This window comes from Symphalangus syndactylus, chromosome 15 (assembly GCF_028878055.3).
Source record: "Symphalangus syndactylus isolate Jambi chromosome 15, NHGRI_mSymSyn1-v2.1_pri, whole genome shotgun sequence".
Taxonomy (NCBI): Eukaryota; Metazoa; Chordata; class Mammalia; order Primates; family Hylobatidae; genus Symphalangus; species Symphalangus syndactylus.
This window is the reverse complement of record NC_072437.2, coordinates 90,879,704-90,905,105: the sequence shown is the minus strand read 5'-3', so window position 1 is coordinate 90,905,105 and position 25,402 is coordinate 90,879,704. Positions and strand designations below refer to the sequence as shown.

Below are 25,402 nucleotides of genomic sequence, written 5' to 3'. Positions count from 1 at the left end.
ATCAAGTAACTTGCCCAGTAGGTAGGAAAGTGGGAGACTCCGTATCGATCCACTTAACTCGGAAGCTCCTCCCTGTGTCATCTTTTAACTGGAGTAGAAAGAAATCAGAAATCCACAGAACACTCCCAATTCAGCACCAAGGAACTCTCTCTCCCCCTCACCGCAGCATCTACACTTCCTCACACGTCTTTCCTCATGGCCCATCCTCACCCACCGAGCTCTCAGTGAGTCTCCACCACCTCTGAATTCTTCTTACTGCTGTCCATCCACCTGTGCAGCCTCACCTCATCTCCCACCAACCCTCCCATGCACCACCACCAGGCTTCGAGCACACACAGGACTCACCATTCTCCTCTTCTACACATTCTGATCCTCCTTTGCCAACATTTCATCCTCCTGAAGCTTACTCCAACTACAGAGGGCCCTAGACCACCCATCTCTGTGGCCTTTCAGTGTGGTGGTTCCCAATGGATTGTAAGTCTCTAAGAGTGGGGGAGAGTCTCTCTTCAGCTCTGGGAGAGGGCTGATTTCCCACATCCTAACCCATAGTGCTCTAGCTGACCTGGATTTGCATTCTCTCTCAACTGCTTTAGAGGTGGGCACTCCTAGCGGTTCTTGAAATCCATGTTTCAGTTTCTTAATGTGTAAAGCAACTACTTCGAGGGAGTATTATCAAGATTAAGTGTCACTGGGAACGAGATGAGTCCATGAAAAAGAAACAGACTCACCACTATAACCACAAATTATCTTTCTGTTCCTTCTTATTCTCCCATATATACATTTTAATACATCCTTGTGTCTCTATCCATATTCACCTGTTTTTATCTAACTCCCTTTTCTCCTCCTCCTTGCCTGTCCAATAACTGCTGGTCCCAGTTAATGTAATCACAGGGCACTGCACAGTTTCCAATAAAAGATGAGGCACACAGTTTGGAGAGATGCCTAGCACGTCGCTCACCTCCACACGCAGGGACACTGTCACCACTTCCTACATGAGCCACCACCGCCATCAGCCATCCCTCCTCCCCTCCCCATGGTTCCAAGTCGAAGCCTGCAATCCTAAAACTAAAGACTAGGGCTGGAAAGTATTTCCTACACAAAGATAAAAAACTAATTCTTATTAAAAATAGTTTATAAAGCAGACAGAGCAAACAATTTGTGAACTGTTTAACAAAGGTTATTCAAAAATCCACCTAATTTTAATAACAGGAAAAGATGCCTTTGAGATAGCAACAGAACTTTGCTTTAGTACTGACAATGGCATGTTAAAAAGAGGCAAAGAAACAAAAAATTAAGATATGTTTCCTTATAACAAACTATGAATGTTCTATGTGAACAAAAAAGTCCAACAAATATTCCTGGGTCTTACTTTTTAAAATTGTACTGGGGAAGAAAGCTTCCGAATAAGTCCAGGAAAACTTCCCTACATGGACCCAGCCTCTAATGGGATGAACTGATCTCATCTGTCATCATTTGTCAGTTTCTCAGATCTCCAGAGGAGTGCTCAGATGGAGCAAGAGGAATGACCTCATGGGACTTGGGAAACGCCAATGAAAATAATGCCCTCATCACATGCTCCAAACTATTCAGACATGCCTGCAGCTGCTGATGCAAGAACATCGGGCTCTGGAAATCTAAAGAAAAAGGAGGACATGGAGGTAGAGCATTTCTCTTGAATAAAACAAAGAAAAATAACCTACTTCACTTTCTTTAATGAAAGTCACAAATTCCAAGGAGAAGAGTTTATGGAGATACATTTATTATATTTAATACTTAAGTAATATATTGAATCATACCATATAATCATGTAAACACTCCGATGAAGTTGATAAATAAATATAATTATTTTATTTCAAATGTATGAAAGAGAAACATACCTAGAAAATTCCAGGACATTAAGGATTCCGAATGTTTGTTCCTGTCCCATCTAAAGGAAGAAAAATAGGCTCTTACCCGAGGTGCAAAGTATTAAAATCTCAAGGCAATTGTCTCCCAAGCATAAACAGACATATGCTCTCTCTCTCTCTTCCCACCTTCTAACCCTTTGCAACATGTACTGTCTTCCGACAAGTCTGGTGGGGTCGGAGCTCCCTCTTCTGGTGGAAGCTTCTCCTGTCTCTTCAGTGCTAACAGTTGGCTGGCGTAGGCACTTCCAAGAGATGGAGATAAAGGACACCAGCTGCACAGGTCCGTCAGAAACCTTTGGCCCAGTTATGTTTCTGAATTCAGGATTTTACAAATTATATACACATATTCTAGACCATCTACCATAATGTCCCCAGCAGGGTCTGGGGTAACATGCTGGTACACAACACATCCGCTTTCTACAGCAAAATGTATGCATATCAGGAAATGAGATTCATAAAGATCATAAACAGCTTCATGTCAGTTCTGATTAGGTTTTGCTGCCAAATAACTATTCACCAAATTTAGGAAAAATCTTTTGGAATTCAAAGGCATTTGGGTTTCGAATTTGCAGATAAGAGATGGTGAATCTGTACCTGGTCTCAGAGCAATCAATCAAACGCTCTTTTTCTTTGGGTTCTTTCAAGTTAGAATGTCAATATTCACAATTTTTTCCATCTAAAAATTCCAGATGGTGCGCATGCTATTTTCAGATTTTTAATCTAATCTTTCCATTTCCCCAACACTTCACAGTGGAAAGAACGTGGCCTTTGGCATCCAATACATGTGAGTTTGAATCCAGTTTCTGCCTCTAAGTGTGTGACTTTCTTATGCATGGCAAAAGCACTCATCTCTTAGGGCTCAGAGAAATAATCAATGAAGTAACACATTCAAATTACCAAGTATATGACGGAATCATTATCTTCATTCACACCCACAACTCTCCACTCCTTCTCTTTGCATCCTACAAAACAACTAATGATCCACTTCATCCAGTCTTCATCAATCTTTATTCACCTCTCTGGATCCACGAGTTCTGAGTTCCCTTTCTCCACAGCCTGTCCTAACTTTCCATCATATCCCCATTCAGAAGACACCCAGTGCTACTACCACCACCCAGCACCAGGGCTGCCACTCCCAGGAACCACCCCCTCTCTCACAGTTATATCAACCACGTCCACATGCAGCCCATGGATGTGGCTGTTCTGACTACTGGCAAGGACACTTCATGTAAATATGCAGGAATTTGAGAATTTGTTCCTGACTTGGTAGTACTGCAGTAAGTTTTTTCTTTTACTTATATGCAAAACCTATAATTTGAGAATTGGTGGTTTGATGAATGGTTGAACAGGATTCTTTTTATTATTGTTATTTATGAGTCCTAACTAATCAGGCAGTCTTTTGTGACCCCCAGAAATATGACCTTAAAACTTTAATGAGGTAACAAAGAGGTGTCAATGCAGCATATAACACCAGGAGGACAACACCAATAGGCTCTCTAGGTTCCACATTTATCTGGCATCGTGAGTGAAGTGGAAGCACCTGTTCTCTTCTGTCTCTCCCACATATGATCCAAGTCCCCCAACCCCCAACCTCCATTTTGCATGCGGCAGCACCCACACAACTGAAAAACCTATAGTTCAGATTAAAATTCTCCTCCAGCTGAAGAGGGGAAAAAGATCTCATTTTTTAAAAAGCTTCTGTACAGGAAACTCTATATTCAATCAGTACTTCATTCCACTTTTAATGATGGTACATTTCCCTAAGCTAAATTCCCTCTGTTGACTAAAATAAGCATAGTAAAAGTAAACATGATCACATGATCTCATCTCTGTACTCCATAAGAAACTGAAGATGCCAATAAATGGAACTTTGTATAAGATATGATATTTTATGGGTTTTGCATGTAACTAAAAGAAAAAACTTACTAAAGTACTCCCAAGTCAGGAACAATATGAAGTTATTATACCATTTGGAAGTGAATTTCAAATGCATTAAAGGTCTATGGATTTAAGGATGCATCCATAAAGCCAAAAACTATAATCCCTGAGTCTTCCCCAAATGGAAGAGTAGGGAAAGGCAAAGGATGGCAGGGACTAGCCCCAGACCCTTCTCATCAATCCAGACAACAATAAAACAGCCCTTCTAACTGGTCATCATGAAAAACACCACTGCCTCACCAGTCGTAACCATGATTTTCCCCTGTTGCCCATTCCAAGGGTCTGTATTTGATCTCCTATTTGATATAATTATTTTCCTATCACCAAATTTCTCCCTTTGGCCTGTAGGTAGGGAAACTCAGAAAAAAATCAGAAAATGTGTAAACCCCTTGACTCCAGTTACAGGGGGGTATCCCTCATATAGATAAAAGAGATCAAAGCTGGGCACAGTGGTTCACGCCTGTAATCCCAGCACTTTGGGAGGCCAAGGCGGGTGGATCACTTGAGGTCAGGAATTATTTGAGACCAGCCTGGCCAACATGGCAAAACCTCATCTCTACTAAAAATACAAAAATTAGTCAGGCGTGGTGGCATGTGCCTGTAGTCAGTCCCAGCTACTCGGGAGGCTGAGGCAGGAGAATTGCTTGAACCTGGAAGGCAGAGGTTGCAGTGAGCCGAGATTACACCACTGCACTCTAGCCTGGGCAACAGAGTGAGAACCTGTCTCAAAAAAAAAAAAAGAGAGAGAGATCTTAACTCTGACTCCTCTCCCAGCTGAAGAGACTGAAGCCCAGTGGACTGTGAGGCTTCACTGAGTAAGAACTCTTAGGCTCTGAGGCTACAAAGAGATGTAGAACCTGCCCTCAAAGACAAGTGGGCCGCTAAGTTATTTTCCCAATTATTATAGAACAAAGAGTAGATTTGCGAAGTTCTTTGCTACAAATAATTTCACATCAGTGTATGAAAGACGTGGAAAAGCATCTTTAAGGGCAAAACAATACTGCAATGCAAAACAACTCGAACAAGCTAATATAATCATATTAACTCCAGTTTTTCACAGGTCTAATTTTTCACCGAAAGAGAAATTTAGCTATCATATTTAATAGACATGCCATTTCACACGCACGATCTTCACAAAAGCAAGTGATCTGAAATGTGCACATGCGTGTTACTCACCGCTTCTATGATGACTGAGAATGGTGTTCTGGCTGTAAAGACAAAGCCCAGCTTTTTAGCTCCTTTCACCAAAGCGGCTTCATCTGTCAAGTGGGAGTTGGTGAAATATTGACATATCACTGGTAATGACAGAATTCTGTTTAGTGTCACTTTTCAAATTAACAAAATCCGCTCTACTGAAGGAGGCCTGGTGTTATCTGCACAGTAGTAAAGACTCGGGAGAAAGAAGCACTTGCTTTTCCTACCACCAGGGTTCTGAAATGAGCACTCCTGTTAGATGGGAGGCTTGGATCTATGTTAATTCACCAGGACAAGAATGATTTCTATTCCTGCTATTCTCGCTTGGGAGCAAATTCTCTCCGATAAACCTAAGTAATAGTCCCATGACTCCCACCAAACATCTCCTCTGAGCAAGGCAGCATTTTAGTTGTGCTGTGGGATTCCCAAGCCCCAGGAAGTGGGTAAAGAGTAACCCATGCACAGCTTCCCCAGCAGGTGGAAAATCTATGAGGTGGGAGGATGAGGAAGAAGCCAGCTCTGTTCTTTCTTCAGAGCTCTGTCAGGCCCAATCACCTCTGCTGGGAGATGCAACATAACCGGGGTCCTCCCTTTGCTGTTAAAAAAAGGGTTATGAGAGTCAGGAGAGCCCATCCCGGGCTCTCTACGGCTTTGAACCTGTAGCCACAGCCTCGCCACAGGGTGAGGCCAACAGCAGACAGCCGGGTCTATGGGGCGGACTACACGGCAGCATCTCCAAGAATAACTGCAACACCCAGGTCTCCTGAGAAGGGGCCAGCAGGGCGCATCCGGCCAGAGCCCTCACCTGGGGAGGAGGCCTGGTAGATGATGTTATCTCCATCCTTCTCAGGAACAACCGTGTGGCACACGGCCAGAAGGGTGAGGAACTCCTGAATGCAAGCGGCTGTGGGCTGCAAACGTGAGGTGGGATTAGTGTCAAATACAACACCTTCAACAGGCACCAGGGCTCACACAAGCAGATCCCAAACTGACATCTAGTCATCCCACTGCTCCCTGTAGGACAGGGTAGAGGTCCTTAATATGGACCTCAGATCCCCCTCCTACCGCTCTGGTCTGGAGTCCCCAAGCCGGTTCTCCCGAGGCGCACTAATCCCTGGGTTTCTCTTGGAATGCAGCTCCTGCGCTTTAGTTCCAGAGATGGGGAGAGAAAAGAGGCAAGAGCCTTCCTTTACCTCCGCACACCCTGCCTCCCCAGGAGCCTCGGCCTTGCCCACGTGCTTCCGCCTCCCCACGTGCTTGCACTTCACCGCGTGCATCCACTTGCCCCTCTGCTTCCGCCTCCCCTGTGCTTCTGCTTCACCCACGTGCTGCTGCCTCACTCTAGCAAGATCCTCCGGAAGCGTTTGTTCTGCCTCCCTCACTGCTGTACCTCAGGCCCCATAAACAGAAGATGCTCCCATCTCCAGGCTCCCATTCCCCGCCCCGACATCTGTTCTATACAGTGTCTATTCTTTAAGTTTATAATCTCTCAACACCTGTAAAGCAGTGCATCTCTCGCTCATTAATATTGAACAGCAACAAAAACCAGAATTGCCCTGGATATGTATTTAATAAAATTTTCTTATTCTCTCTGGGAAAAAAACATATAATTTTTTATTGGGAGTAGAGCACATTTATAACTAGTGGGAAAATAATGCTGTCTTCCCATCTAAGAAAACAGTGTGTCTTCCTATGTATTAAAAGCTTCTAAATATTCTAAATATAAGACCTAGCATATGTCTATTATTTTATTTGCTCAAAAATTATTTCAGTGACCACTGTACATGAAGTACTGTGTAAGGCATTTTATCTATTGTCTTTTATATTATGAATGGAATCTTATTTCCATTACATTTTACAGTAGTTTCTTGTTGGGATGTAAGTAGAAACATTGATTTTTGTAAGTTAATATCCAATTGTCACTGAGCTCCTACTAGTTCTCTGAATTGCTGTTGACTATCCTAGGTTTTCAATATAGACAATTATATCACCCACAAATGAGAAGTTTTCCCTTTTCCTCCCAATATATAAACTTTCAATGTTCACCTGTCTGCATGAGCTAGCACTTCTAGAATTACATTCAAGGCAGGGGTGATAACCAAGCTTCCTTGTCCTGGGGTTATTTTAATGTCAGTGTTCTAATGCATCCCTTTTAAATAGGCAACTGGCTATAAAATTGAGATAGATTTATATCTTCATATGAAGGAAGCAGCTATGTGTTTCCTCTTTTTATGGAGTTTTCTGGTTTTTTAGTCATAAATGAATGACGACTTCCACAAGAATATTTTTAGTTTCTTCTCTGTCTTGTGAATGTGACTTAAGCAGAATTTTATGGAAGCAAACCACAAGTATTCACATGGCTACTTCTTATCATGAAAAGAAAAGGCACCTTATATTATAGTTCAGTAAAGTCATGAGCTTAAGGAATTTACACATTCCTCAAGGCCTGCATTGCAAAAATGGTAAGAAATTTTCCCCAAAAGTACTTTATGTGAGAATTTAGCTTCAATTCAAGATTGCCTTCCCCTGTACCTGAGAACTTTCCAATCCTGAACATAACCTTGTCCCATAATGAAACAACATAAAAAGTGTCTTAGATTTTACAAATAAGTAAACCTAGTAGTGAGATATTTTCTAAGAGTTATAAAGAATTGCACACACAAATAGAGCCTTCTACCTCAAATGGTAAGCCAGACAAAATCCATGAAGATTTTTTTTAAATCCTAAAATAAAATTAACCTATCATTGGTTTTCTTCCTATTGCATTCTATAATAAATTAGGGAGAAGAGACAAAATTAATCTGAAGCCTATGGATGCTTATATTCATGTGTGTATATGTGTGTGTGTGTGTGTATCTTCTTAGATGTTAAAAATTTGTATTGTGGTAAACTATACATGTAATATTTATCATTTTACCATTTGTAAGTATAAAATTCAGTGGCATTTTAAATACATTCAACAATGCTGCACAGCCATCACCACTATCTATACACAAAACTTCATCTTCCCCAGCAGAAACTCTATACCCATTAAACAATAACTCTCCATTCTCTCTTCTCTCTATCCCCCAGTAACCTCTATTTTGTTTTCTGTATCTATGAATTTGCCTATTGTATGTACCTCATAGAAACAGAATGATACAATATTTTTCCTTCAGTTAACAGTTTGTAATGTGTACAAAATGCCATATATCTAGAAATGAATATTTTCTATTTATTCGGTGAATTTAAAACAGCAGAAAATGATACATGTCTAAAATTGTTTTGCAAGCAAAATTGCAGCTACAAATTATCCAAATCATATACATATATAAGTGATTTCTTCTTGAAGACTCAAGCTCAGAAATCTTAGGCATAATGATTCAAAAGAAAGTTATATCTTCTTCCTTGGTGAACCTTTGAAAATTTATCCCACACACTGGTTAGCAATGTAAGCAGGGGGTTGCATAAATTGTCCTCCGAAATTTCTCATAGGTTGGTTCTCTAAGAGCCAAATTCCATCTTGGCTATCAGCCCATACAAAGCTTAACACAGTCCTAAAGGACCCAGAAAATTTGAAATGATGACATAGGAAAAAAGAAAATTCTGTAGCAAATGGAAGTATTCCCTTGGGAGGAAAGTAAGGGTTTTCTTGGACTAAATGGTTTAATTTTAGTCAATGGTCCCAAGACAATTTAGATGAGAATGTGGGGCATGTGCAGCTGCAAATCCTCAAATACTTCTTCCCTCTCCACAAACATATTTTGGCAAAATGAACAAGTAATCTAATAGGCCCTGTGTTTAAACTGCTTAAAAACCTCCAATGGGTACATTTAATTCAATCCCACATCTCCCCAAAGAAAAATATTGGAGCCTATTCTATGGTCTTCATTATTGTAGTGCAGCTAGTTGTTAAATGTCAAAGAGTTTAGTTAACATAGTAGCTAAGATGAAGAGTACCTCAGAAGGCCTCAAGGATCCAAGAAAGCTTAAAAATGGTACACATAGGCTAGGAGGCTTTAATTTAGAAAATAAATACCCAAACCAATCGATCAATTCCTCATTATGCTTGTACTGAAACTATGAGTATCCAGATTATTAAAATGCCCTTGAAGTCTCTGTGTTTGGATGGTCATTACAATGTCTCCACAGCAGGGCCTCCTTTTCACAGGGGTTGCACCTGTCCCTACTCTCAATGCCTTTCCCACTAAACTAAAAAGAAATTTGGCTCAGGAGGGCAGACGATGAGGAGGAAAGGAAAGAAGAAGAAAGATCACTAACTTATATAAACAGTGGGATTTCTTCCTAAAGTTCTTTCCACTCACCATGGACACCAAGGAGGAGTCAGAAAAAAGCAGTGGGTAGGGGAAGGCAATGGGAGAGGTATTAGCTGTGCTCAGATCTCCATTCAAACATCAACAGAGGACAGGCTCAAGAAGAGTGTGGGATGAACAGTCAAAACCCCAAAACCTCACAGGAACCCAAAACACCAGTCCCCGGCCAGCTTTGGAAAGAACACCTGTGAGAGTCAGAAATTAACTGAACCAAGCTTTGAAATCTTTCAAACACTAGGATCCCAGTAGCATGTAGGGGTCCCCAGAGAAGCTCTTCTCCAAGTAAGGATTTGCCCCAAGCCACTGGGTTTCTATGGCATCCCACCTTTATGTCAGTGCAAATACACTGCTCACATGTCAACAGTTATGGTAGCCATGACAGTCACCAAAGAGAACGGGATTCCTCTCTGTCTACACAAACCAAAATCACCTCCTCAGGGAGTTGCACCTTACCTATCCTGCAGAAGCATACAATGGCTTCTAAGAATTTCACATGTCTGCTTCCCCTGTGAACAGGAATCCCTTGAGTGTTTTTTATTCATCTCTTCCCCTAGTACCAACAGCAAGGTATTTCACATAAATGAGGTCCTTAAACTGCTTACAAAATGAGTGAATAAATAAATGAGTCTCTGATGTAAATGGGGATCCAATAGTTTGCTGCTATTCCTAGCCCATTACTGGAATTCTGTGATGTTCCATACATGGTGCTCATCTTATTTCCTTTGCTACTTTCTCCTTGTTGATCTAGGAAAGCAAACTCGGGAAACTGGACCAAGAGCAGTCTCCAGAGCTCCTATGTCACCCTGCCACTTTCTCCTTTTCCATTCACCATCCCAACTTGAACAGACATATTCAGTTGTCCACCTTTGTGGTTACCCTCGACCTGAATACTATTTGAAAACACTTGTTTCCTCTCAAGTGCTCAAAGTACACTTGTTTCTTTGACATCTTGATTAAAACCACCTTCCTGCAGAGAGATTCTTCAGAGGCGCCACTTTTCTGCTTGGAAAACCTTTAGCCTAGTAGCTGGATCTACCTCTAAGATCAGAATCCAAGAAAGGATTCTGTAGCTGTCTGTGACTGAAACAGAACATAGAATCCAGCAGCATCCTCAGTGGGCTTGGACCACTTCACCAGCCTCACCAAGAACTGAGTCGGAATAGAAGCATCACAGCCCGTGGGTGTGCGAGCCTTATACACTCACATTTCAGAAGTGCTAGCAACAAATGGGCACTAACTGCAATGGAGAAAAGTAGGATTTCCTCATGAAAACTTAGAAAAAGTTTTAAATATATCTGTCTCTTAAAATTTTGGAAATTTGGAAAGATGAAGTTTTAATTTTGCTCATGTTTACCTAATTTTGAATCTAGAAATTTTTTCAGAAAAAAATTAATCATATTACATCTAACTTATACTGAGTTAACTAGTTGTGAAATGCTTTGATCATTGAGTAATTTTCTAAGTTGGCATTTTTCAGAGTAGCCTTTAAAATAACAGTGAATTACCCTTCTAGACATTGGCTTAGGCAAGGATTTCATGACCAAGAACCCAAAAACAAATGCAATAAAAACCACGATAAACAGCTGGGACCTAATTAAACTAAAGAGCTTTTGCACAGCAAAAGGAACAGTCAGCAGAGTAAACAGACAACCCACAGAGTGGGAGAAAATCTTCACAATCTATACATCTGACAAAGGACTAATATCCAGAAACTACGACGAACTCAAACAAATCAGTAAGAAAAAAACAAACAATCTCATCAAAAAGTGGGCTAAGAAAATGAAAAGACAATTCTTAAAAGAAGATATACAAATGGCCAACAAACATATGACAAAATGCTCAACATCACTGATGATCAGGGAAATGCGAATCAAAACCACAGTGCAATACCACCTCACTCCTGCAGAATGGCCATAATCAAAAAATCAAAAACAGTAGATGTTGGAATGGATGCGGTGATCAGGAAACACTTCTACACTGCTGGTGGGAGTGTAAACTAGAACAGCCACTATGGAAAACAGTGCAGAGATTCTTTACAGAACTAAAAGTAGAACTACAATTTGATCCAGTAATCCCACTACTAGGTATCTACCCAGAGGAAAAAATACTTGCACACACATGTTTATAGCAGTACAATTCACAACTGTGAATTGTGGAACCAACTCAAATGCCCATCAATCAATGAGTGGATATATACATACATATATAGAAAGAGATGATGGAATACCACTTAGCCATAAAAATGAATGAACCGCATTTGCAGTGACCTGGATGAGATTGGAGACTATTATTCTAAGTGAAGTAACTCAGGAATGGAAAACCAAACATCGTATGTTCTCACTGAAATGTGGGAGCTAAACTATGAGGACGCAAAGGCATAAGAATGATACAATGGACTTTGGGGACTTTGGGGGAAGGGTGGGAGGGAGGCAAGGGATAAAATACTACAAATATGGTACAGTGTATACTGCTCAGGTGATGGGTGCACCAAAATCTCACAAAATCTCACAAATCACCACTAAAGAACTTACTCATGTAACCAAATACCACCTGTTCCTCAATACAATTTTTTCCTTATAGAAAAATTAAAAATAAATAAATAACAAAATAACAGTGAATTGATGTGATTCTGCAGTTAATACTGATTTGAAGTGGTGTGATGTCATAGTTAAAAATCTAACAGGGCCGGGCGCGGTGGCTCACGCCTGTAATCCCAGCACTTTGGGAGGCCAAGGTGGGCGGATCACGAGGTCAGGAGATCAAGACCATCCTGGCTAACACAGTGAAACCCCATTTCTACTAAAAAAACAATACAAAAAATTAGCCGGGCGTGGTGGCAGGTGCCTGTAGTCCCAGCTACTCTGGAGGCTAAGGCAGGAGAATGGCATGAACCCAGGAGGTGGAGCTTGCAGTTAGCCGAGATCGCGCCACAGCACTCCAGCCTAGGCAACAGAGCAAGACGCCGTCTCAAAAAAAAAAAAAAAATCTAGCAGACTGAGGTTTAAGGCTCATTTCTACATTTATGTGCTGGGTAACTATTCACCAATTTAATCTTTTATTTAACTTCCTTGTCACCTCCCAGATGTGATTCAAATGTTGACTAGAGTGTTGAAAGAAATATATGTTAGTTGCCTGGCACACAGTAGAATGCAATAAATGCTACCTGTTATCATATATATCTTACTTTTGTTTCCTAAAGTATCCTAGTCAAAGGATATGCAATTACACTTGGCCTCTTAGATTCACAACTGTGACAAAATAGTACTGCAGAAATCTTACAAAGCAACAGCAATTGGAACTGTTACAGAATTATGTGGCAAAACTCGTCTTGATCTTGGTGTGCTACTTTACAAAATCACCAAGTATTTAAATACACTAATTTATGCACAGTGTTCACCACAAAGCATTTGTCTAAGATCACTTCTCAGAAGGACTCACATCATCAAGTCGAGACTTTTCCCGGGCTCTAAAACTGCAACTTGCAAAATACTACACACATATATAAAAGAAAGTTGCACCGTAAGCTGTTTGCTGTCTTCGAAGTGAAACAGAGCACTTACATGGCGATCCTCAATGTTCTTCAACAGCCTGGGATCATCAAAGTCACAGGAATCACTGCAGGGAGGAGGCATCCGACTGTAAGAGAGAACAGAGAAAATTTATTCAATTCAAAAGTTTCTGTTAAGTTAACCCAAACCTGGAAAGAATCTTCCTTCGAGAAGAACCATACCTAAAGTCCTATAGGGATTCACATTAAATTAAAGACTTGGAATTCTGTATTATTATTTCAAACCTCAAAACAATTAATCCTGGAGTTTACTATAAATAAAATATTTACGAGAACAACAGTTACAAGGAACAATAGTTACAAGGAGAAGAAACAGAAGCCAGGGATCAAGACTATGACTGTCATTTCAGTTGGCCCCTGAGTCACTTCTACCAGAGAAAACTTCCAAGAGTGTCTGCTCACAGCAAATAAAACAAGAGTAAATATTGCACTGTATACATGCAATCATTTATGGCCAGAGCTCATATGTAGGAGAAGGAAGACAACAAATAATTACAAGAAAGGAAACAATATGATGGCTGTGAGCTATCACACTGAAGAAAATGTGAAGAATCAACTATATATTCATTTATCTCCACTCCCTCCTGAATTTTTTTTTTTTTTTTTTTGAGATGAAATTTCACCCTTGTTGCCCAGGCTGGAGTGCGATGGTGTGGTCTCGGCTCACTGCAACCTCCGCCTCGAAAGTTCAAGCAATTCTCCTGCCTCAGCCTCCCAAGTAGCTGGGATTACAGATGGCCACCATCACATCTGGCTAATTTTGTATTTTTAGTAGAGACAGGTTTTTGCCATGTCGATCAGGCTGGTCTCGAACTCCTGACCTCAGGTGATCCACCTGCCTCGGCCTCCCAAAGTGCTGGGATTACAGGCGTGAGCCACCGCACCTGGTCTCCTCCTGAAACTTCAACGTTGTCAAGACAAAGACAATGAAAGAAGACACGACAGCAGAGTATATGTCAGTCTTAACTTGAAATATGTATCAGCACAGAAAACAGCAACCAACAGCTTGCAAGGGGGAGCACCTAAAATGCAAGCTGATGCCCTCAACAGAGTGCTGGGAAGGTGGAACAAATGGCAGCACAAGGCACCTGTGAGGTACAGGGAAGGAGGAAGACAGCACAGCTTCCACATCTGCTTGAGGAACACTCAGCCTTCAAGAATCCTCACATCCCAGGCAGCCAGACAACTGAACCTTCCATAGCCAGAAAAAAAAAAATGCTTATCTTTTACAGAAATTAAACCAGAGTAGTCCTGAGCCCAGGCACACTGGGCACACAGGCACACATGTGGACAGGCTAGGGCATCCTCCCAAAACAGAGTTTTAAGTGAAATTCTATATACACTGAAAGGTACAATCACTGGCCCACTGCCTCCACACAGCTTCCAAAACAGTTGGACCAAATTTATAGCCCTTGGCAAGACACTAGAAAGTTCTTTTTATGAAAAGAAAGCTGACCAGCTGACAAGAAAGACCCACAGACACTGACATCTAGTGATCCCTTAATACAATAGTGGGTCCTGGCTGACCATTCTCCAGGCAGGCAACCAGTCATCAACCACAGTGGCCCCACTCCACACACAGCCCTAGCAGTCAGGTTTCTTGTGTATAAGCTTTAAAACACGTGCAGACAGACAGCATCACCATTTATAAGAGAAACAGAAATCAAAACTATGATAAGGTACCACTTCATACCCATTAGGATGGCTATTATAAAACAAACAAAACCTGAAAAATCCCAAGTGTTGGCAAGGATGTGGAGAAAGTGAAACCCTTGTGCACTGCTGGCAGGAATGTCAAATGGTGGCTCTGCTATGGAAAATAGCATGGTTTTTCCTCAAAAAGCCAAACACAGAATTACCATATGACCCAGTAATTCCATATTTAGGAATATACCCCCAAGAATGGAAAGCAGGAACTGAAACAGATACCTGTATGTCGATGTTCACAGCAGCGTTATTCACAGTAGCCAAAAGGTGGAAGCAACACAAATGCCCATGAACAGATGACGGGATAAACCAAATGTGGCATATACATGCAATCGAATATTACTCAGCCTTCCAAAGGGAGAAGATTCTGACACATTCTACAACATGGATGAACCCTGAAGACACGCTAAGGGAAATATGCCAGACACAAAAACACAAATACTGTACAATTTCATTTGCGTGAGGTACCTAGAACAGGCAAAATCATAGAGACAGAAAACAGAATGGTGGTTACTAGGGTCTGGAGGCAGGCAGCAACAAAGAATTTTTGTTTAATAGATAAGGGTTTCAGATGAAAAAGTTCTAGAAATGAATGGTGCGGATAGCTGCAAAACATTATGAATATATTTAGTGCAACTGAATTGTACCTTTAAAAGAGTCAAATGATAAATATGTTACACATATTTTACACAAAAAGAAATGAAAATATATGAGCACACAGCTAATGACCACCAGGTTTTTGAAGAAAGCCTATAGAAAATAAATCAAAACACCAGGGGTGGGCGGTAGGGAGGGTGGGAGAGGAGAGCAGAGAAAACATGGAATGCAAAAGCAAGGTTAGGGGAACGCTTTCGAAAACTGAAAGTGAGATCATACGGAAAACTCATGACGAAGGATAGAAGATCAAGGTGAAAAAAAAAATACCAGGAAGTAAAACAAAAAAACTATGGAAAATGGGACAGAGCGATAACAAAATTGGAGAATCAACCCAAGACATTCAATATCTGACTATCAAGAGATGCACGGGGAACAGGGAAGCTGGAGAGGAGGAAAATTATCATAGAAATAATACAAAGACACTTCTGAGAATCAAGAAGAGGAAATTCAGAGACAGAAATGGCCCACTAGTGGTCCACTGAATGTCCAAAATAATGGAAAAAATTCACTTTGGTAGGCCGAGCTGGGCAGATCACAAGGTCAGGAGATCAAGACCATCCTGGCTAACATGGTGAAACCCCGTCTCTACTAAAAATACAAAAAATTAGCCGGGCGTGGTGGCGGGCGCCTGTAGTCCCAGCTACTCGGGAGGCTGAGGCAGGAGAGTGGCGTGAACCCGGGAGGCAGAGCTTGCAGTGAGCCAAGATGACGCCACTGCACACCAGCCTGGGCAACAGAACGAGACTCCATCTCAAAAAAAAAAAAAAAAAAGGAAAAAATTTAAAAACCTGCCCGAAGCTTCATGGTTGAAATGGCATATGCCTAAGGAGGTACAGAAAATCTGAAATGCTTCCAAAGGGGGTGGAGCAAGAGTAGGAGATAAACTCTCACTTTCCATGGTAAAAAGTCAAACAATGTCTAAATGTTTTTAATTTCTTTTTTTGTTTTAATTGTCTTTTTTTTTGAGACAGAGTCTCACTCTGTCACTCAGGCTGGAATGCAGTCGTGCCATCTCGGCTCACTGCAACCTCTGCCCCCCCGCCGGGTTCAACTGATTCTCCTGCCTCAGCCTACCGAGTAGCTGGGATTATAGGCGCCTGCCACCACACCCAGCTAATTTTTGTATTTTTAGTAGAGACAGGATTTCACCATGTTGGCCAGGCTGGTCTCGAACTCCTGACCTCCAGTGATCTGCCTGCCTTGGCCTCCCAAAGTGCTGGGATTACAAGTGTAAGCCACCACACCCGGCCTAAATGTTTTTAATTTAAAAATTACTATAAACATTATTTTGAAATATAAAAATAAAATTTTTAAAAAAGCACAAGCACTGAGGTTGGCTGCCTCCGGAGAATAGCGAGTGAGTGGGAAATACTGAACCAAGGGCAGTCAATTTTTTTGTTAAAAGTCCTATAGTATCCCTGGACTTTTAAAGCCATGTTCATCCTTAAATTTTATCTGGTTTTCTTTCAAAACAACATATATGAAACTTTTATTTACATACAAAAATAGGCAGGTGAGAAATGCTAATAAAATTATTCCAGGGCGAGCCTGGTTTCTCACACCTGTAATCCCAGCACATTGGGAAGACACAGCGGGAGGAAAGCTTGAGGCCAGGGGTTTGAGACCAGCCTGGGCAACATAGTGAGACCTCATCTCTACAAAAAAATTACAAAATTAGTCAGGCATGGTGGTGCATGCCTGTAGTTTTAGTTACTCAGGAGGCTGAGGCAGGAGGATCGCTTGAATCCAGGAGTTTGTGACTACGGTGAGCTATGACTGTATCACTGCACTCCATCCTGTGCAATAGAGTGAGACTGTCTCTAAAAATGTAAATAAATAAATAAAAATCATTCCAAAGGCTTTTCCACTAAAGTGTCAAGAAGTGCTAGAATCTACTTACCAGAAGTCATCTGAGGATGGCTCTCTTGCCAATTCTGGGAAGTGACTGCCAGAGAAAGGGAAAACAGAGTGGTCACAAAACTGTGATCAAAAGACAGACGTTCTGATCAAAACTGATCTAATTCTTAGCTTAGATATACAAACTTACAGATTCTCAGGGACTTCTTACCAAGTTAATATTTGCAGAAATAAACCACCTTTTTTGTTGCTGTTGTCTGTTTTTTATTTTTTTTTCATTTTTTTGAGACAAAGTCTCACTCTGTCACCCAGGCTGAAGTGCAGTGGCGCAATTCCGGCTCACTGCAACTCCTGCCTCCCGAGTTCAAGCAATTCTCCTGCCTCAGCCTCCCAAGTAGCTGGGATTACAGGCACATGCCACGATGCCCAGCTAATTTTGTATTTTTAGTAGTGACAGGGTTTCATCATGTTAGCCAGGCTGATCTCATACTCCCAACCTCAGGCACTCCACCTGCCTCAGCCTCCCAAAGTGCTGGGATTACAGATGTGAGCCACTGTGCCCAATCTGAAATAAACCATGTTTTAACTGTTCAGAGTTTAATTTGGGATCCATTCAGTTACAAACACATTCCATAGTAACTACATATCTAAATCCATTGTAAAGGATTTAGATTTTTTTTTTATTTTGAAAGGATCTTTATCCTTTCAAAACATCAGAAAGTCAAGATATTTGACTAAGTAGCTAAAAATAAACTTTTTTCTTGAAAGAAAGAAGCAAATTTTCAGTAAATGATAAACACACTGACCCATAGGTTACTCCAGCAATGCTGCACTTCTTAAAGTTCATGATATTGCATGTAAGCGTTCCAGTCTTGTCAGAAAAGAGATATTTCACCTAAATCAAAGAATAAAAGAAATATACATCAGGAAGTATTGAGATACAAAGATCAACAAATGAAGTCTTTCCTTCTATATTTTTCAAAACTTGTATGAAACGGGTAGATTTCCTTAAAGCAAGCAAATTAGTAACAAAAAACATATTAATACTTTAATGTTTAGACCACTTACAAACCTTCCATAACTAATTATATAGTCAAAGTGTAGTGAAATATGCAGAGGGAGCGGCAATAAGAGCTCTGACTGAATGATGTGCTACTGAATGATATGCACCATCATTCCACACCTAACATTTGAGAAATCATGTCATGGATTAGCGAGGGAGAGTAATTAACAGAATTGCCTCGAGGGCAGACTCCAGTTTCTCAGTGGTCTTCCAAAGAGGCGTCAGGACTTGCTGAGTGCTAGATACCTTCCAGAGATCCCAGAGAACTGGTCTAGGGAAGCAGTGTTTTACTGTTGTATAGAAGAAGGACTGATTATATGAATTGCTTACTCAGTAATTTTTCTTAATGATACAATATAAACATACACTGGGAAGTTTTTTGAAAACAATCAAAGCGACTTCAAGTTATTAAAGCTCCTAAAGAAGTCAAACACTACATCTAAATATAATATTAGTACCCTAGGGGTAATTTATACTTTAAACAAGTTTTTACATGCAGTAAGTCTAGGGGTATGGAAAATTTAGTAGAATCTGCCTTTAAGTAAGCAGGATTCTTTCTGCATTTTTAAGAAAATTAAAATATCATATAAAAAAAACCAAAGGCCAGGTGCGGTGGCTTATACCTGTAATCCCAGCACTTTGGAAGGTCAAGGTGAGTGGATCACCTGAGGTCGGGAGTTTGAGACCAGCCTGGCCAACATGGCAAAACATCATCTCTACCAAAAATACAAAAGAAATTAGCCAGGCATGGTGGCAGATGCTTGCAATCCCAGCTACTCAGGAGACTGAGGCAGAAGAATCGCTTGAACCCAGGAGGGAGAGGTTGCAATGAGCCGAGATCGCGCCATTGCAATCCAGCCTGGGTGACAAGAGCAAAACTTCGTCTCAAAAAAAAAAAAAATTTTAAATGAACATTTTATAATAAGGGCTTATTAAGATTTGCTATCACTTTGCCTACTAAATTTTAACTTATCCTTAAAGCTCCAACTCAAAATTTCTTCCCCATGCAAACTTTTCCAATATCCTCAATTAGGGTGAACTATTGAAGCATCCATGGGTACTTCTTGAACACTTTCAATCCTTGAATTATTCAGGTCCAGTTCAATGACACCTGCAAACAGTTATATACTGCACACCGTGCTAAACTAACAAAGGCAACCAAAGACCTGTATAGGGCACACCCACGCCCTCACAAAGTCTCCAGAGAGAAATGGACACTACATCGCTTATACCCCTTATTTTACCGTATTTATGTTTGGAAGACTGTTATGGGAACATAGAAGACAGACTAACCAAGCCCGGAAAACTGAAGAAGAGTTCAAAGAGGAGGCAAATTTAGCCTGATATGCACCAAGAACTCACTGATTCTTACAGGAGAAGGATTTTACCAACAGATAAAGGAAAAGACAAAGCCATTCTGGAATGAGAGAACATAAGTGAAAAAAAAAATGAGGATTGACAGCCCAAGGTCCAAGGCCTGTTCTGGGTGCTGTATCCAGCCCTTTGTGACCAGAGCCCCAAAGGCAGTGGGAGGATTTGTGCTCTGTGCCAAGGACATTCTCTGTAATAACAATCCATCCTGTTATACTGAGAATTTAGAGCACTTATATGAATATACACAATTTAAGGAAAGATAAAGACAAAAATTAACTCTAAGTAGGTTTGGAAAATTATATCAAAGAAACACAATCACTTGCTTTTTTTTTGTCTACAAAGGTCTATTTTAGTCTACAAATTTGAGCCTCAGTTTTCTGGCAATAAACTCAAAAATGATACACAAACCATCACAGAATTCACTCTATCCTCAAGGAAAGAAAAACAAAGAAAGCAAGCCTACCTCCATAAGGGAGTTTTTCTAACCCTCAGATCAATGAGCCATGTCGCCTGCATTTTCACTGAAGGACAATGAGGAGCAGGGGAGATGCAACATGGTATCATGCCTTCACCAGGCAGGGAAACTTGGGAAGGCCAGATCTCGACAGACAACCCGAAGTCCCCAGTCTGACACTGAATAACCAGGTGTCCTTCGATAAGTTACTCCTTTCCTTCTCTATAAAATGAAGGTACAGCACCCTCCCCTTAGGGTTCCTGGTGGGTATGAATAGGGTGTATGAAATGAAATCAAAATCTTTAATGGCAAAAGGCATTTAAAAGAGGTTAGCCCTCAAAAATCAACAAGTAGGACCTAATTAAACTAAAGAGCTTCTGGACAACAAAAGAAACTACCAACAGAGTAAACAGACAAACTACAGAATGGGAGAAAATATTTGCAAATTATACATCCGACAAAGGTCTAATATCCAGAATCTATAAGCAACTTAAACAATTGAACAAGCAAAAATCAAACAACCCCATTAAAAAAATGAGCAAAAGACATGAACAGACATTCTCCAAAGAAACATACAAGTGGCCAAAAAACATATGAAACAATGCTCCACATCACTAATCATCAGAGGAGTGCAAATCAAAACCACAATGAGATACCATCTCACACCAGTCAGAATGGTTATCATTAAAAAGTCAAAAAACAACAGATGCTGGCAATGCTGCACAGAAAAGGGAACACTTATCCACTATTGATGGGAGTGTACATTAGTTCAGCCACTGTAGAAAGCAGTGTGAAGATTTCTCAAAGAACTTAATACAGGACTACCATTTGACCTAGCAATCCCATTACTGGGTATATATCCCAAAGAACACAAATGGTTCTAACAAAAAGACACATGCAGCATGTTTATCACAGCACTATTCACAATAGCAAAGACATGGACTCAACCTAGATGCCCATCAACAGTGGATTGGATAAAGAAAATGTGGTACATATATGCCATGGAATACACAGCCAGAAAAAAAATGAAATCATGTTCTTTGCAGCAACACGCATGGAGCTGGAGGCCATTATCTTAAGAGAATTAATGCAAGAACAGAAAGCCAAATACCGCTTGTTCTTACTTATTAAGTGGAAGCTAAACATTGCATACTCAAGGACATAAATATGGGAACAAGAGACACTGGAGACTACTAGATGGGGTTGGGGGAAAGCGTTGAAAAACTGTTGGGTACTATGCTCAGGTACGTGAGTGATGGGATCATTCATACTCCAAACCTCAGCATCACATAATATACCCACATAACAGACCTGCACATGTACCCTCTGAATCTAAAGTAAAAGTTGAAAAAATAAATTAAATTCAATAAAACATTTAAAAATAAGTTATTCCTTACAGGAATTTCAATGTCAGACACAGACATAATGCAAAGCACAACTTAGTAAAGGCAAGAGGAGTTCAGGAGTAAAGGTGGAAAAGACACGGTTCCCTAGAATATTCTAGAGACAAAATCCGGAACATGCGAGAAATGCATGTCCTTTAAATTGGCCCCCACACGTTTTGTAGGGTTACTCAATATCTGAGTATCTTAGTCATCGTTTTCCCTGTCATTTGCTTCTGATAATACTTTTTTAAGGGTCCCAAATGATGTTGCACTGTATTTTTTATATTACTTCTTTTTTCTTTTTTTCAGGTTACTTCTGGGTGATACGACATAGCCGTGTCTCAAAAAGCAAGACAAAACTAAGTAACACTTATATTTACTGGCACATTCAAAAGTATTATATAGGTCTTCAGATGTTCTAGCCATGTTCATGGAGAAGTATTTTTGCAAAATCTTTCCATGGTTCTTCTGCTAACACCCATGTCCCCTCATGCTCATGTCACCATTCGCAAAGTTCCCAAAGAGGCTTTTTCACCTGCCCAAGCTCTTCATTAAGGTTTGATGTCCTGGCCATGGCAGGAGTGTCATTTCCTATATAATACATATCTGTGTCCTGAGAAAGAGAGAACAAGAGACAGGATTTCAGAAAATATATACCATTAATCCTTCATTCAGATTAACACAGAAAAGAAGCTAAGAATGGGTAATTTAAAACAATAGAAATGCTAATTTTGGCCGGGCGCAGTGGCTCACACCTGTAATCCCACCACTTTGGGAGGCCGAGGCGGGTGGATCACAAGGTCAGGAGATCGAGACCATATTGGCTAACATGGTGAAACCCGTCTCTACTAAAAAAATACAAAAAAATTAGCCAGGCATGGTGGCGGGCACCTGTAGTCCCAGCTACTTGGGAGGCTGAGACAAGAGAATGGCATGAACCCGGGGTGCGGAGCTTGCAGTGAGCCAAGATAGCTCCACTGCACTCCAGCCTGGGCAACAGAGCAAGACTCCATCTCAAAAAAAAAAAAAAAGAAAATAAACCTAAATCTTGTATAAATGAAATTATTATTTTCACATTATTATTTTTTTGTTTGTTTGTTTTTATTTTTATTTTTATTTTTTTATTTTTTTATTATTATACTTTAGGTTTTAGGGTACATGTGCACAATGTGCAGGTTTGTTACATAGGTTTACTTTCTCACACAAAGTCTAATCAATTTAAATTTCCTAAATTACCTTTACTAGATTTTATAATAAGTAAGTTCTCACTTTCACAAAAATGATATAATAAGCAGGAATTTATAATTATATCAACTAAAAGCTCAACTGAAGCAAAGTATAATATCTGGTTACTTCTAACAAGTATTTTCTCTTATAAACATATTTACTTCTTATAATGCTGATTATGATGAAAATTTAATAATTCTACTTACACTACTTGGAAAAACATTTAAATACCATATCTATGTATGACAAAATGCTCAGTCATCAAGCATAGGTTTAATATATACATGGACTTCTTTTATTACATAGAATATAAAACTGGCCATCATTTAATATGTGGAAAAGAATATGTAGGATTTGGGATGCATTAGTATCATTTTCATATTTAACACTTTAAGGCATATCTAAAAAGTCATGCCTGACTATGGGAGCATGTGTATGAAAGAAAATAAAGGGAATAATGCCAACTTAAAATTGTCTGGTTGTGTCAACACATTATAAAATATAAAAGACAACTTTTTGGTATAGTATGTTGTAGAAAGTTTGGAGGTAGACTTTCAAAAAATGAGTATGAGAAAAAACAATAAAATGTTTACAATTTTGAAAAAAATAAAGAAAAAGAAAAAGAAAAGAAATGCTAATTTTAAATTTTGGGGTGAAAGACAGTGGCAACTAGGATAGAGAAGCCCTGTGATTTGAGAGGAAGCATAGAATTAATATACAGAAAATTGGCCGGGCACAGTGGCTCACACCTGTAATCCCAGCATTTTGGGAGGCCAAGGTGGGCAGATCACTTGAAGTCAGGAGTTCGAGACCAGCCTGGCCAACCTGGTGAAACCCTGTCTTTACTCAAAATACAAAAATTAGCCAGGCATGGTGGCGCATGTCTGTAATCCCAGCTACTCAGGAGGCTGACGCATGAGAATCGCTTGAACCCAAGAGATGGAGGTTGCAGTGAGCTGAGATCACACCACTTCACTCTAGCCTGGGAGACAGCACAAGACTTCATCTCAAAAAAGAAATAGACACACACACACACACACACACACACACATATATATACACACACACACACACATATATACACACACACATACGATTTATATTTTTATATATATATATATGATTTGATTTCAAGATAATCATTTCACAACCTAGACTAACTCATGATTCTGACCTTGCTGACGGGATTGCTGTGAAGATCAAATAAAAATGCACATCAAAGTGCCTGGTCTACAAATACTGGCTTCTGAAGTCCACTGCTTAAGAGCCATGGCAGTCCTTTAAAAATCCTATCTCCACCCTTACAATCATATCCAAGTTGACCGTCACAATGAATTTTGATATGCAAGTGACCACCATAGTAAACATACCCAAGAGGCCTTTTCTTCAGCCCTAATTAGATGTTAAAAGCGTGAATAGCAGGTGCAGCCAGATGACAGGCACTGGCTCAGCATTCCACCCCATTCTCTGACCAATCCTCACAACAACCCCTTGAATAGGTACCACTGCCCTTCCATTCCCCAAAAACACCCTCACTAGTGATCCCTGGCCAGTTCTTTGTATGGCCAGTTTAAGTCCCTGGACCTAATGGTAAATGAATATAGTTCTTCTTTTTTGAGCACTCAATTAAATGCCAAAGGCTCCGAAATAGCATTGGAAAATAGTGATTCAACTCTGCTTTAATACTCACCCAGTTTATGAAAAGGGCTTGAGTATACTTCACAACCTCAAGAGTCACCAACAGACTGATGGGAATAAGATTGTTGTATAAGATGATGAATGTCAGCAGGTTGTATCCAAAATTATCTGAGGTGGTGTCTGTGGAAGGAAACCAGAGTATCTGAAAGGTATTCACAACCAAAGTCTATTGGCTCATTTAGAGATTCATGTTAAAATAGTTATTGAGCACCTCCTGTATGTCAGGAACTGTGAGTTCAAAGGCTGCTTTCTGTAGGAGGCACACAGGCCCCACAATGCGACTGCACAGCAGGATGCATCTACTAAAGAGGCTCACAGGACATAGCGGGAACCAACACAGAGGCTTTCCAATGGGAAGGCATGGTCACTGAAAGCCATCCAGAAGAAGAAATGCTTCTTCATCCAGAAGAAGAAATGCTGGTGTCAAGTTTTGAAGAACAGAGAAAAGAAGCAAACTTGAAAGAATGTAGAAAAGAAGACAGGCCTTTGAAATGGTTGTAAGGAATACCTACAAGCTCACTAAGGTAATGTATATTGGGGATACTCCAAAGAGCTGGAAAGATGGACAAAAGTGTGAACAAGAGAAGCAGACAAAGAGAGAGAAGGCTTGAGCCCAACTAAAGATAAGAGAAGGGATATCTGGAGGGAACAAGATCCCTAAGGATGGAACAGGGCCCTAGGGGATGGAGTCCACAGCAGAGGCAGCATCAGCTCCAGGAGGAAGAGAATCGGGGAGAGAGAGGGGGACAAGCTCTGAGGGTATCAAAGGGAAGGTTCTTTCCTTGACAGCCATGATCTTCTGCTTGAAGGGTAAAGTAGTGAGATCTTCTTAACTTAGCAAGAGGCTTAAGGAGAAGATTGCAACAGGGTTTAACTGATATTAAAGCTGTCTGTGAAGGGAACTAGAATGAGAATAAAGATGGCAGAAGGCTAGGATTGCAGGGAGATTGAGAATTTTTAATGGCTCCAAACCATAGTTATTAGGTTTTTTCCCAAGAAATTACATCAAATGGTGGTAGTCTGATTCCGATTTAGAGTTCTGAAGGGTGGCTGTGATGGA

The 25,402-nt window shown here is 40.4% G+C and overlaps 1 protein-coding gene across 1 annotated transcript in view; it reads right to left on the bottom strand.

Moving 5' to 3' along the window:
• The window catches only part of ATP8A2 (ATPase phospholipid transporting 8A2), a 695,753-nt gene that overhangs the window by 483,469 nt on the left and 186,882 nt on the right, over positions 1-25,402 (bottom strand). The window contains exons 12-19 of the mRNA XM_055244084.2: positions 24,335-24,462; positions 21,953-22,030; positions 17,948-18,036; positions 17,185-17,229; positions 12,913-12,988; positions 5,845-5,950; positions 5,022-5,104; positions 1,878-1,927 (exon numbers count right to left, since the gene is read on the bottom strand). Coding sequence (XP_055100059.2) covers positions 1,878-1,927; positions 5,022-5,104; positions 5,845-5,950; positions 12,913-12,988; positions 17,185-17,229; positions 17,948-18,036; positions 21,953-22,030; positions 24,335-24,462 — 655 coding nt within the window. The remainder of the gene's footprint in view (positions 1-1,877; positions 1,928-5,021; positions 5,105-5,844; positions 5,951-12,912; positions 12,989-17,184; positions 17,230-17,947; positions 18,037-21,952; positions 22,031-24,334; positions 24,463-25,402) is intronic.